This window comes from Periophthalmus magnuspinnatus, chromosome 3, assembly GCF_009829125.3.
Source record: "Periophthalmus magnuspinnatus isolate fPerMag1 chromosome 3, fPerMag1.2.pri, whole genome shotgun sequence".
Taxonomy (NCBI): domain Eukaryota; kingdom Metazoa; phylum Chordata; class Actinopteri; order Gobiiformes; family Gobiidae; genus Periophthalmus; species Periophthalmus magnuspinnatus.
Window position 1 is genome coordinate 25,876,870 of NC_047128.1, and position 14,138 is coordinate 25,891,007.

At 37.2% G+C, this 14,138-nt stretch overlaps 2 protein-coding genes across 2 annotated transcripts; one reads left to right on the forward strand and one right to left on the reverse strand.

Moving 5' to 3' along the window:
• Positions 1–933: 933 nt before the first annotated feature.
• mespaa (mesoderm posterior aa) lies at positions 934–1,662 on the forward strand. Its single transcript, XM_033991874.1, has one exon. It carries the CDS (start codon positions 934–936, stop codon positions 1,660–1,662), a length of 729 nt encoding a protein of 242 aa, XP_033847765.1.
• A 4,860-nt stretch (positions 1,663–6,522) lies between these two features.
• Positions 6,523–13,033, reverse strand: LOC117393627 (aminopeptidase Ey-like). Its single transcript, XM_033991622.2, has 20 exons — positions 12,435–13,033; positions 11,836–11,978; positions 11,564–11,700; positions 11,026–11,152; positions 10,718–10,872; positions 10,529–10,642; positions 10,119–10,262; positions 9,964–10,029; positions 9,830–9,895; positions 9,552–9,724; positions 9,383–9,459; positions 8,155–8,288; positions 8,027–8,082; positions 7,812–7,959; positions 7,648–7,739; positions 7,470–7,580; positions 7,199–7,366; positions 6,984–7,124; positions 6,798–6,876; positions 6,523–6,719 (listed from the first exon to the last, which is right to left on the reverse strand). Exons 1-20 carry the CDS (start codon positions 13,031–13,033, stop codon positions 6,564–6,566), a joined length of 2,886 nt encoding a protein of 961 aa, XP_033847513.1. The 3' UTR covers positions 6,523–6,563.
• Positions 13,034–14,138: the final 1,105 nt, after the last annotated feature.

A 14,138-nucleotide genomic window follows, 5' to 3' on the forward strand; every position in this document is an offset into this window, starting at 1 on the left:
GGACGGTTGGCACATCCTGGTTAATAGCTAGCACCTCAGCCTCAGCACAGGAGTCAAATGTGACACTGCGCTTTGTGGGAATACTGCCCTGAACTCACCTCCATGGACTGCACATGAACTTTCACCAGAATCCCATAGCCAGATACAATTGAGATCATCTTTACATTAAGATACAACAAAACATAATAGATTTGCACAAAAGGCCAGATTTTAATCACCTTAACAAACCATAATGTGGTAGATAAAAATATAAAACAAAATTAACTTTAAAGTTACAGCTTGGCTAATAGACTTCAATAGTTAGAAGTTAAAGTTAGAATAATTTAAATGGAAAATAGCTCTATTCTGTCCCTGTTCCCAGGCCTAAGAGCTGTGCTGCTGTCCAAACAGGATGAGGTGCAAAGTCCTGACACCTCCCAGCTGCCTGGCACACTTCTGTGGCCTGACTTCAAGTGCACGAGGGTGTCACTAAGGAGAGATTAGAGGATCATTATGATTCACCAATACTTTGTTGATTATATTTTGCACATAGCCGCTATCACTTGTTATAACATGAGCAAGATTTTATGGATCATCATTGGAGACACAGTAAATGCCTCTTAGGGTCATATATGGATTTCTATATGATTATTATCATGAATTAAATTGAAATTAAGTCCAGTGTCATGGCAGTGTCATTGGTCCCGGACTGTGGTCTTGTGGAGTGAATAGATCGCACCTTGTCCAGGACCTGTCCCATTTCCCATGGGACCCCCTGTCCGAGGTGTCAGCCCTGGTCTCAGACACTCTCAAGAGCAGGGGTGGCTGCCTGAAGGTGACACTTCGCACCTCCCACCACATATAAGGCCAGGACACACAGATCCTCCTCATTCTCTTCTGCTTGCCCTACAAGCATCTCTGGACAGCTCAAAGAAGAACCAGACTACAGCATCCATGGACATGTCTTATTGCTCTCCACTGCAGCTTCAGGAGGATGCCAGCTCCTTCTTCTTTGAGTGTGATGCCCTGCTGGATAAGTCTTGTGATCCTCTGGCCTTCGATCCATCTTCGGACCCTGGCTATTTCAGCGCCTGCAGCAGCTTGTCTCCTACCTCCTCTGTGGACTCCTTATGCTTCTCTCCAAACTTGCTCCATGTCAAAGCAGAGCAAGAGCCACTGGACTGTTTCCTCTTCAGCAGTGTACCCCAACAGACAGCCACTACCACCAAAATCCTGGCCAAGCCTGCGTCCAACGCCTCCACCACTAAGAAGTCCAGGTCAAGGTTTCCAGGGAAGAAGAGGCAAACAGCCAGTGAGAGGGAGAAGCTGAGGATGAGGGATCTGACCAAATCACTGCACCACCTCAGGTCTTACCTCCCCGTATCTGTGGTTCCAGAAGGGAAGACTCTGACCAAGATCGAGACTCTGCGCCTCACCATCCGCTACATCTCCCACCTGTCTGCTCAGCTGGGCCTTACTGAGGAGGTCCTGGAGCAGAGGTCTTCAGGTCCTGTGGAGCAGACCTTGTTCACCTGCAGCTCACTGCCAGAATCCTCATGCAGCAGCACCCTGCAGCCAGCCAGATCCAACGGCTTCACCACCCCTGTGATGATCCCCACTGGACTCTGTTACACCACCCAAGAGTACTGGGTGCCTCAGCAGGGCTTCAATGGACAATGCTAAGGTTACTGCAAACTGTAACTGTTTTCATTGTATCAATGAGTCAAAAAAGAATAATATTGTAATGTGTTGTTTTAAGACAAACATGTTTATATTTTTGTCATCTCTGTGCTTTATACAAAATGTTATTTATTGGCTTTTTTCATGATTAAAAATATTTAAATTCGAAAAACAATCCTCTCTGCACTTATTCCACTATTATGGATTTCATTGTCCATTATTATAACTTTCTGACAACTGGACAAAAGTTTTAGAGCGAAAAATCACCGCCGTTTTTTTTCTTTATTTTGAAAAAGGTAAAATTATAGTTTATAGTTTATTTAGTTAAGTACAGGTGCCCAATTGCACTTCCTTAGACAAACAGGGCGGCTGATGCCGACAACAGCAGTGAGGTGCTAAACAGTGAGCACATCCCCTCTAAAGTATTTAGGGAAAAAAAAAACATGGAGATCTGTCAGTTCAACTAGGACCTGTAAACTGGCACCTTCTCTATCCTGAGTAAACAAAAACGTGCTAAAGACCCCCAAGTAAAAAGTTTATGTAAATGTAGGAATTAATGTTTTGCTCTTGGATTATAGAAAAAGGCTAATTGTATTATTATCTAGCAGCCTAAGCCTTGTTCATTTTGTTTCAGAATATAATAAGTACTAAACTAAAGACAGTTGTGACCATTGTAGTGTCAACATAAACAATCTCTCTAAATAATTAATGGAACATTTTTAGAAAACGCAGTTACTATTTTAAATATTTATGATCCAAATGAGGATAGGCCACAATTTATGACAGAAATGATAACATTGTATAGTTAGTGTACTAACCAATTCAGATTTAGTGGTGGCGATTTCAACTGCTGTATGGACAATAACTTGGACAGAAGTTTGAAAGAGAGGAGTGTGGAGACATTTTAACCCCACTACGAAAGACTATACTTTTTATTTGGCAAGACACAGTACCTACTCTATTTGGACTATTTCTTTCCATTTCCAGCTATTCTATTTCTATTTCTTGCCTAATAACATTCTGTCATCATTAGCCTCATGTACAATTGGATCGATTCTAGTCTCTGATCAGTCACCTTACTCTTGCGATATTAAAATACATTTCTGTGACAATATTAGGAAATGAATCCAACAATACACTAAAGAAAATGTTAATACATCCGTGACCCCTGCCACAATATGGGATGCAGCGAAAACTGTAATTGTCATCTAATTTCCTTAACATCAGCAAGAAAAAAAGCAGCAAACCGGCAAGTCTGAAGAGCTGCAGAAAAACAAGATGCGGAACAAAATCACAAACAATCACCAACACCAGAAATATACTAAATATAAAAAACAAACTTAACCATGTACAAACAGAGTGAATTAACAAGATGCTACTCTTCATTTGATAGACACTATGAATTCGGAAATTAACCAACCAGATTATTGGCATACCACCTGGAAAAAAGAAGAAAACAAGGAGAACGCACTATTAAATCCATATATTCCTCTGAAGGAAACCTCAAATATGATATTGAGTCAATAAAACTAATGATTTTGTAAACATTTATATGTAATTCAACAAAAAAATCATCAGAAACTGAGATAACCAATTATCTGGAAAAAAAAAAATAAAATAAAAAAAATACCCCTCCCTACTCTATCTGACCAAGATAAAAAAAAATAAATAAATAAATAAAACTATTAGATTCTCCATTTACAGCAGATGAAATCCTGAAATCCATTTTGCTATTGCCTTCTGGAAAGTCACCAGGCATAGACAGATACACAATTATAAAACTTTTAGCCCCAGTTAATCCCTCTGTTTATGCCTATGCTCCATGGCTTCTGTGAAAAAGCCATACTCCCCCGTTCAATGGACGCAGCATCATATCTCTTATCCACAAAAAGGGTAAAGACCCTTCTGAATGCTCATCCTACCACCCAATCTCTTTACTACTAGTTGACTAAAATTATTTCAAAACCTCTTGCAGGAAGATTACAAAAATACATTCCACAGCTTATTAAACCTGATCAATCGGGTTTCACAAAAGTTGGGTATGTGTTTGACAGAATCAGGAGATTTTTGGACATTATTGACCACTCAAAACAACATCAATATCAAAACAACAGCATTAATTTTATCTCTAGATGCAGAAAAGGGTCGAGTGGTCCTTACCCAAGTGTTAAAAGAATTTAACCTTGGGGAAAACTGCATTATATGGATCAAATCATTATATAGGGAGCCAAAAGCTCGTATCTCTAATAATGGAACCCTCACAGACTGTTTTGGTCCCATGCAGCCAAGAATGCCTCGTTTCCCATTTTGTTTAACCTGGTAATTGAACCCTTCACTGAGGCCACAAGACATAACAATGAGATCCCAGAATAACAGAATGGTGAAAAACAAGATTTCATCATACACAGTTAACATTATTCAATATGCCACAGAACCTCAAAAATCTACCCCCCTAATAATAGAAACTATTGAGAAATTTGGAATTCTATCAAGCTAAAGGGGTAACATAAAAACACTATCATTCTTAATACAAACCTAACTAGCCAACTTAAAGAACTCTCCCCTTTTTTCTGGACACAACCTGGCTTTAAATACTTAAGGGTAATATTACCAATAGTGTCTTTATAAAAATGTCAAGCAATAGAATCTTAGAAGAAAATTATACATTTTTGCATAGAGTGTACCAGACCCCACACAGGATGAGTAAAATGTATTCTAGTCTCCTATATGCTATAGATGTAAATCTCACATAGGATCTTACTTTCACATGTTTTGAGAATGTTGTCAATTAAGAGATTTCTGGAATTTAATACATGACTTTACTGTCAAAATTGCCAAAAGGTCCCTTCAGATATCTCCTATAAGAAGTCTTTTTGGTGTAGAATATGATATAGAAATTAATCCATTCTTACAGAAACAACTGGGTATCATATCATACATATCAAAAAAATGCATTCAGTTTAACTGGAATACAGACAATCCTCCAACATTTGACATGTTTAAACAAGTTCTACACGAGATTTGGACCTTGTGATAAAGTGGGCCTTTGTCTCTTTTAATATTACCTTTAATTTAATCATCAAACTCACCTGTTACTTTAAAGATATTTTATTTCGGTATATTTTGTCAGTTCAGTTAATAGATTTATCTACTTACCTGAATCTCCACATGGTCCAGACAAAGAGGGGGCGTGGCCTAGGTCAGCCATTTTTTAAAGGGTGTGGCCTTGGGCTGGACCATGTGGAGGGGAGAACTGAGTTAAGTTCTTTTTCTGTTTGCTTTAATGTCTTTTTGTATTTTGTAATGTTTAAGTGTTTATAGTTTTATTTTAAACACTTTTTGAGGTAAAGGGATTTAGGCCCTAATCAGTAAAGCAGTACAGTCTGAGATCCTGTTAAGTTGTATCCATCATACCTGAGAAGTAAATGGTGTTTACCTGGGGGAGGTACTTCTGGGTATAAAAGCAGGGCAAGCCAGTCTTTCAGGGAGTCTGCCTCCTACATCATCAGTGATTCTTATCCTGGGTTCGATCGAACCCTAGGGGTTCGGTGAGTCAGTCTCAGGGGTTCGGTGGAGGTCAAGACCTGACTCATATGATTCGCGGCCTGCGAGCGTCTCCAGACACTGGCCATGTCCCAATTCAACAAATGCATCCTTTGATGTGCCTATCAAAGTACCCGCCCGACTTAAATGAGCCATTCGAACGGCATAAAAACATAAAATGACATAAAAACGAAGAAAAGGAACAGACTTTGCTGTGAAAATGACATGAGGGTGACCAAGGTGAAGCCATGCACTTCTGAACTGGTCTCTCAAAGGCAACAGCAGAAGTCACACTGATTTGCAGTAAATATTCATTATTATTCAAGCCTGATGGAAATTAGGTGATGAGTGTGTGTTAAAATTTTAAAAATAATAAATAGCATAAATACATTAAGTTCATTATTGAATACATAAGGTTAAAAATTGTAATAATTTCAGTGTGGTAGTATTAAAAAAGGTCACGTCTTTGTAAAAAGGTATGGATGTAATTTGTTGTGAGTTCATGCATTGTACTGGTTTTATTCTTTGAACACAGTGATGTTAATGCACGGTTCATTTTGTGCACCAGTAAAACACACATATCTTGAATTTGAAAAAAATAATATTTTATTTTTCAATAAAGAAGGGTTTGGTGAATGTGCATATGAAACTGGTGGGGTTCAGTACCTCCAACAAGGTTAAGAACCACTGTAATATATATATATATATATATATATATATATATATATATATATATATATATATATATATATATATATATATATATATATATATATATATATATATATATATATATAGTGTAGCCACTCCTCCTGTTTGGGGGTCACTGCCCGAGTGCTCCGATGACCACGGGCACCACTGATGCCTTCACCTTCCAGGCCTTTTGCAACTCTTCTTTGAGCCCCTGGTATTTCTTCAGTTTCTCATGCTCTTTTTTCCCTGATGTTCTCATCACTTGGTACTGCAATGTCCACCATAACAGCTTTGCTCTGAAGCTCCCACAATATCCGGTTAGTTCGACATCATCATTCTGTCAGTCTGTATCTGGAAGTCCCACAGGATCTTGGCTAAATTATTCTCCACTACCTTTCGAGGTGTTTCCCACCTTCACCTTGACCAGTCTGTACTCTGCACAGATCTTTCTATCTATTCCCACCACTTGGTTATGCTTAATGTATGCTTTCCCCACCAGTATCTTACATGCTGCAGTTATGTGCCTAATCAATGAATCAGTAAAATAAGAAATGATCTTTAAACAAATTTTGAAAAAAAATATGATTTATTCAGAAAAATTATACACAATCAACAAATTGCATAAAAGATGTAAAATATAATATGTTTTTAAATGGATGTGATATGTTTTACAGTGCCGAGGTTTGGCTGATGAACCAGTTATGCACTTTATCTTTGTTTAAAGCCACCCAGTTCATGTTAGCCTTGGTCGTCTCCAGGGCCTGCTCCACAGCTGCTGTGGCTGAACCCAGCTGTCCAGCATTTTCCTCTTTGAACTGGAGCAGCTGTAGACAAATGCCACACGTTATTGAAACGGATCATACAGTGACATTTCATATCAATAGAAACAACGGAGACATTACCTGTTTGTACTCAAACTCTGAGGAAAACCTCTTGGTTACACCACTTATTAGTCTTCCAAATGATATTGCACCTCCATAACTAAAACAACGAGGTCATTTTAAGAAATGTTTTATAACATTTTTCTGCAGCCTTTACAGCAATAAACACACAATGATTAAATCAAACAATACATTATGGAAACTCACTTGTTATATATGTAACTCCATTTTGCTCTGATGAAGTCCCAAGCCAAAGGCTGACCAATGGGATTACCGGCAATATAAACTATAGTGTAGGTGGCGTCCTGCTTCCGAATCATGTCTGGGTCTAGACTATAATCAAGGTATCTAAAAAATATACAAAATATAATTTCACGTGAACAGTTAAAGGAACATTCCTTTTACAAACAAGGTGTACATACCTGTTGAGTAGCCAGGGCTGTTCAGTGCAGGACAGAGCAAACATAAGTTTATCAGCTTCTGAGGCAACTGAAGCATTTTTATACATGCGCCATGCAAAGTCCCATTCATCCACTCCTCCAGCTTGGATAGCACTGCAGTACACTGTTGACCTCAGGTTTGCACTGATTCTAAAAGATTTAAAAGAGTGTTATGATAGAATTGCCAATCAAAAACAACAAACAAATAAACAAATAACCAAACAAAAAAGAAAAGAGGCTTGTGACTTCATACGGATTGTAAGTGGAGTTATGCATCCACTGTTTGAACCAGTTAGTGACCAGCTCCTGACAGCCCTCCACTCCTGTGCCACAGGCCATGGAAATGGCATTTACCTGGTTGTACCTGCAAGGAAGGTGTGGAGTTACAGGCATTGTGTAGTGCATCCACATTTAGCCTTTACAAAACCTACTGGTCAGTGTGGTTAACAGGATCATTTGTCCAGTTTGAAGTGATCTTCTCAAAATAGTTAAATAAAGGAGTTGACTTTTTCTTTATGTACGCCTGAAATTAAACATACAGATTTATTATTACACACTAAGAAACCTGAAAGATCCAATTAATTGTAAACCTTACCTGCATTGGGCCATAGACCTCACTGCGGTCAAACATAAGATAAAAATAGTTGAGATTACGTCTAGCAGTCTCCCAGGGCATGTACTGCACCTCCTTATCCAAGAACGTAGTTGTCCTCAGAGCTAGAGTTGTGTCTACAATCTTTGCCCTAAAATTATCAGTTAGTTTAGATAGTTCTGTTCATGTGCTGTTAAAATGCATTACTTTCTCATTACCTTGCAAGATTAAAAGCATCATCTATAAGCAGTGCCCTGTTTATCACTGGAATGTCCTGAAATAGAACATGGACAATTATTTCTTGGTGAAATTTTAAGTAAATTCAAGTTTTGGTTGGCTATTTTACCTCAGGTTTAGTGGACAGCTGGGTGAGAATGCGCTCCCAGTTTACACTGTCATAGTTTACTCTGTAGAAGCCCTTCATGTTGATATTGGCAACCAACCACTCATTAGGAGCAGTTTGGATTTCATTGTTTGTAGCTGTGCAAATAACAGTAATGGCATAATCAACCTTTATACAGCCATGTAATATTTTGATTCTGTGATGTATTTGAAATATGCCAGGAGGCATCACCTTGTTTGGTGATGTGATAACCGTTTTGTACATTGTACATGGGATCATGCAGTGCTAATTGTAGCAATCAAGTAACTAAGTATATTTAGTTTAGTATGTTTAGTAGAGCAACCTTAATAAAATTAAGGTACCATACTTTTTGAAGTCATTCAAATAAGTAAGCACTCTTACTTGAGTTAAAGTTCTGGTAACTCTTCTTACAGTGAGTACATGTGCAAGGTTTATGTTGATGGTATCTAAATTATGAACAAGCACTGCACTTGCACTGCTTCTTCAGATTTATTTCAGTTTTTGGTCTTTGTTTCCAACCAGATTTTTGCGCATTATTTAAGGTTGTGTGCTTTAAATTACAATAACATAGTCTCACAATTACTTTTTCTTGAATAGCAGTGTTCGCATAATAGTTTGTTAATCTTAAGTGAGTAGTTTTTTGGACCACTACTTTGGTGTGGGATATTATTTTCATGTAAATGCACTTTTACTTTTTTAAAAGTCACATTGTGCTTCTATCTACTATATAATTATACACACTTGTGGATCATGTTATCATTTGCACATTTTAAATCACAATATTAATCTAAAACAACTTAATAAAAGAAATACGTCTGCTGAATTCTGTGTTAGAAAACTGCAGTGCCCAGTGGGAGCTGATGTCGCCGTAAATGTCATCACAGCAATGAGCCGTGTAGCTGTCAGCATCTCCTGTGGATAGCTACACATCTAGCTACACTAGCGAGTAACGGTACACAACACTACCAAATCATATGAGTATTACTGATTAAGAAAATTTAATTGGAGAAGTAAGTAGTGAGCAGTGGGAGTGCACGGGTGGTGGTGAAAACTGGGGTCTCCAAATACAACTTTAGAGGATTAATGATAAGGGGAAAGAACTATAACATGGTTAAAAGCTCTGAAAAGTCAATTTTGCAGAATAGGTCTGCTTTAAGAACACTTTTACTCACATCTGTCCATATGTACTCAATGCATTAGAATAACTCACTATCTTTTGCAGTGAGCCAGTACTGCTTCTCTTCTGCACCATTTTTAATCCATGTAACAGGAACAATCCATTCATATCTAGAGTTTCCACCATCCAGCAATACACAAAACAAGGTTAGCTTATTGATAAATAACTTGATGCGGTATGTTAAAAAAAAAAAGGATCTTACTCAAATTGTGAAGGCCTGACCACTGGCGTGTCCGGGTCTAACAGGAAGTGCTTCTGCATAATTTTTCCAGTTTGGGTGTCGATAGTCACTACAGGGAAACCCATCTGAAGAATCCACCGGTTCATTATTTGTTCAATGGAATCAGGCAATGTGATGCCTGATGAATCCACAGCCTGAGAAAATAGATTGAAAAAAAAATTTTTTTTTAAACAAATGCCTTATTTTTATGGCTTATTTATATTGTATATCAACCAAAATTACACTGTTATGCCATTTACCATTTGAAGGTGTTTCCAGAGATCTTGGTAGACTGTATTTTGGTATTTGAATGTGTCTAAGTATGTCTGCAAGAAATAAACTTGTTAGAAATGAACTAATGGTATCTAAAGATAACTCATCTTATCTCACTTACATGAAGGCCTTCAGTGAAAACCCGCTCTGTGATAAAGTAAGAAAGCATTCGGAGGACTGCAGCCCCCTGGGAATAAAAAGACAAGAAGGTGAAGTTTATATGTTAAAAGACAATGAGTAGATGTCATTACAGAGATACTTAAAACTTGACTTTACCTTGCTGTATGTGATGGCATCAAAAAGTTCACTGATCTGCTCTGGCCTCAGAATTTCATCTTCCTTGGATGAGAGTGGATGGGAGGAGGCCAGAGCATCAACTCCCATCACGCCTACAATCTCATTTAGAACTATCAAGTCTTTCTACAAAGTTTGATAAAAAAAAAAAATAAATAAATAAATAAATAAAAAAAAATAAAAAAAAAAAAAATATATATATATATATATATATATATATATATATATATATATATATATATATATATATATATATATATATATATATATATATATATATATATATATATATATATATATATATATATATATATATATAAACACAAAACACAAATTGTGAAATATTAGAAATGTATTGGGAAAAAAATTATTTAGTTCAAAACAAAGCTCACCATATTCCATTCTGGTTCAGCAAAATCGGCACCCAGATAAGAGACATATGTAGCAAAGCCCTCGTTTAGCCAGAGGTCATTCCACCATTTTGTAGTCACTAGGTTTCCAAACCACTAGATACAGATAACTGCTGTTATCTATTATGATTACATAGACTACAAGGTGAATTGTCAACACTCTTACTGTACCATGTGAGCCAGTTCATGAGCAATGACCGTGGCCACCCACTCTTTGTCTCCATTGGATGAGACATTGCTGTTGTACAAAAGGGCCGTCTCCCTGTAGGTGATGAGGCCCCAGTTCTCCATAGCTCCGGCCCCAAAGTCTGGCAGAGCAATCTGATCTGCAACCAATGACGAAACATAAAACACTTAATAGGTGTAATCACTATAAAAGAGCAACAACTTTTTACTTTTAGTATCTAAAAATATATATGTTGTAATGTTTTTTGTGAATCTGATCTATGGCATGATGAGAAGGCCTATGCACTGCATACCTGATTTATTCAATGGATAGGATATGTTGTAGTAATCTTCAAAAAAGGACAAAATAGGGCCAGTTTTCTCCAGTGCATAGTCTCCTTGGCCCTCGTTGATGGCTTTTTGACGAGCCCAGATTCTGATCTGTAAAGCAATGAAAATAACGTCACTATGCAAACAGCCCAGCAGAGGGCAGCCTTGTACTGTGTTGTCAAAGTTCACAGTACCAGTTGTCTGTATGTAAGTAGCTACTTTGTATGCACTGAAATGTAGTAGGCTACTATCATTTAGTTTCGAAGTAAGCCTAAATTAATAAATTTTACCTTTTGGAGAAAAGATTATAAGTTAAAGTAAGTGGTCATTTGTTTTGTGCGATGTTAAATTGTTATTTGGGTTAGTTCGGTGAAATAGCCTATTTTATACTGGGAAAAATCTCAATGCAAAATAATAATAATAATAATAATAATAATAATAATAATAATAATAATAATAATAATAATAATAATAATAATAATAATAATAATAATAATAATAATAAATAAAATACATAGTTACCAAAACACCAGTATCCACGTTCCTAATGTAAGCAAACTCGCACACCACAAACGCCAGTAGATAAGATGACATCACTTCCGTGGCCATGAAGCTGGTCCTTGTGAGATCGTGCCCGTCCACTGTGACATTGACTGGGTCTGTGAAAACAAAACAGATGATTACATAACACTGTACAGCAATGTGCACACACACAGTACTAACTCAAGTGGATGATCATTTCTCTGTCACTGTGAGACCAATAGAGTTATATCTTGTTTTAAGTGAGGACTTGCCATAATTAATAGAGTTCGATAGAGCCACAGTCCCATGAGGATGCAGAAGGGTCATGTAGAAGACAGCTTTCATTGCTGGTTCATCAAAACAGGGAAAGGCCTTCCTGGCATCGGTTGGCTGCATTTGTGTTGTGGCCAAGACTCTAAAAACATCAAAACATGTCATAAATATGCACTGAAAAGTTACACATGGAGAATAGCAGGTGACACAGGTCAAGTTACAAGTCAGATCTGGGAAGAGAGGACCCTGCTCACGGTAAGAACACATGTTTGAAGTATGTTGAACAATGAGAAAAACATGTTAGTGACATGTACAATAGATAAGTTTAATGCCATACTGTGGTACATTCCAGGCATAGCATAACATGTTTGCAGTTTGCAAGCAGATCCCACATAGTTGCACACTGCACTTTTTATTTTAACTAATTTGCATAAACTAACTTACTTAATTGTGCTCCTTTTTCATAAATAAGTGACTCAATCAACAAATTATATTAGTAAAGTCTGAATGCCTAGCTGTAAAATTGCATTTCAGTTAAATTATATGGACACAAAAGCATTGAATGAGTATGAATGGGTTGAAAAAAAACAATCCTTACTTTTTGACACCATCTTCATAGTATTCACTTCTGTAGAATCCTCCCAGGTCATCAGCCAGCTCTCCTACAAACTCAGTAAACAGCTCATATGTGTTGTCAGGTTGAAGGTTTCCCTGCAATTGGATCACCAGATACTGAGTGGGCACCTCCAGCCACGTCTGCTTTATCTTTGGTGCCTCTGCTCCATTGAGTCCCACCAACTTGGCGTGGAAGTTGTCAAAAGTGGTGAGATTGAGTTTGTTGGAATGAATCAAGATGAGATCAGTAGCCTTCACGCATTTAAACTCGACTGTGGAATTCCCTGAAAAGATGTAAAAGTTATCTACAACTGGTTTCAGCCTGGGCCAAAGAGTTACGTGGTAGGTGATAGGAACCAGTGAATCTGGGAGTCTGTATTGTTGCCACGGCTCCTTTGGGCCTGAGGGGGTGGTGGACACAGTTGTAGTGGTGACGCTGGGGTCGACGGTTGGTAGGACTTCATTCTTGGACTTCTCTTGAGAGTACACAACAGACAGAGCTATGATTGTGGCAGTGGCAGCGATAGCCACAAAGACACAAGTCCCTGCTACCGCTTTGCTGATGAAGAATCCTTTAGCCATGTCTCCAGGGAAAAGAAGGTACCAAGTTGAACCTGACTATTTATGGACACACGTTTATTGTTTTGTTAATGTTTGATCTCCTGGTGGACAAAAAAAAACATAGCTGAAAGTCCAAGAGGAATGAAACTGTAAAACGTGGTGATAAGACCGCAGCTTAACCTGTGAACTTCATACCTACATAGTGCTGCTTAATAAAAAAACCCTTGAGAGGCCTGCTCATGTCGTCTGTTTATTCACTACAGTAAATTGTTTGGCAGCTAAGGTATACTCTATGCTTCCAATGCAAGAGCTGCTTTAAACTTTCAACATTGCAGCACCTATCTTAAGTGTAGAAGAACTTATGGACTACATTTATTTACTCATGTGGGAGGCAAAGATTTCAGATGTGTAAATTTTATACAGATCAGCTGACTTCATCAAGACAAGATACTGTTATGACGTAATGAATATCTGTGAGCCTCTCTATCGTTGTATGTTATCAAAATCACACAAGAACATCATAAAGACAATAAGGAAAGCCAAGTGTAAGATAACAAAAGTGTTGTCACATTTAATTTGTGTCTATATAATCTGATTCAGTATATAATAAAATGTATTTTTTGCTTTTTTTACTGTGTGCAATATTAATTAGAAGCTGTGTGTGTAAGAAATATACAGCACTGTGTACAGATTTGGAACTACTTAAAAAGATTTCCATTTAAACACAAATTTAAACCAAATTATTTCAATTAACTGGTGCCACTTTGTGAAACTACTGGCAAAATAAAAGAATTTGCAGTGAAGGTTGATTCAAATGTAGGTACAACTTGTATTATTAGGATGGGCTTACATAAGCATGTGGCTTCAGCCCAATCCTTTTTTGGTTGTAATTAATGAAGGAATTGTTTTATGTTTTTTGTTTTGTCTTTTTCAAAAAAATGTAAACAACCAAAATAAAATGTATTCATTCATTATATGACTTATTATGTAACGTATTGCACATGCCTTGTATATTTGGTCAAGACCGCACTAAATGTAAATTATTTTCATATCTTTTCAAGTATGACAACTATATATCATGTTTTCTTCCCTTTTAAATTTTTCAAAAATAAAGTAACTAAATTAT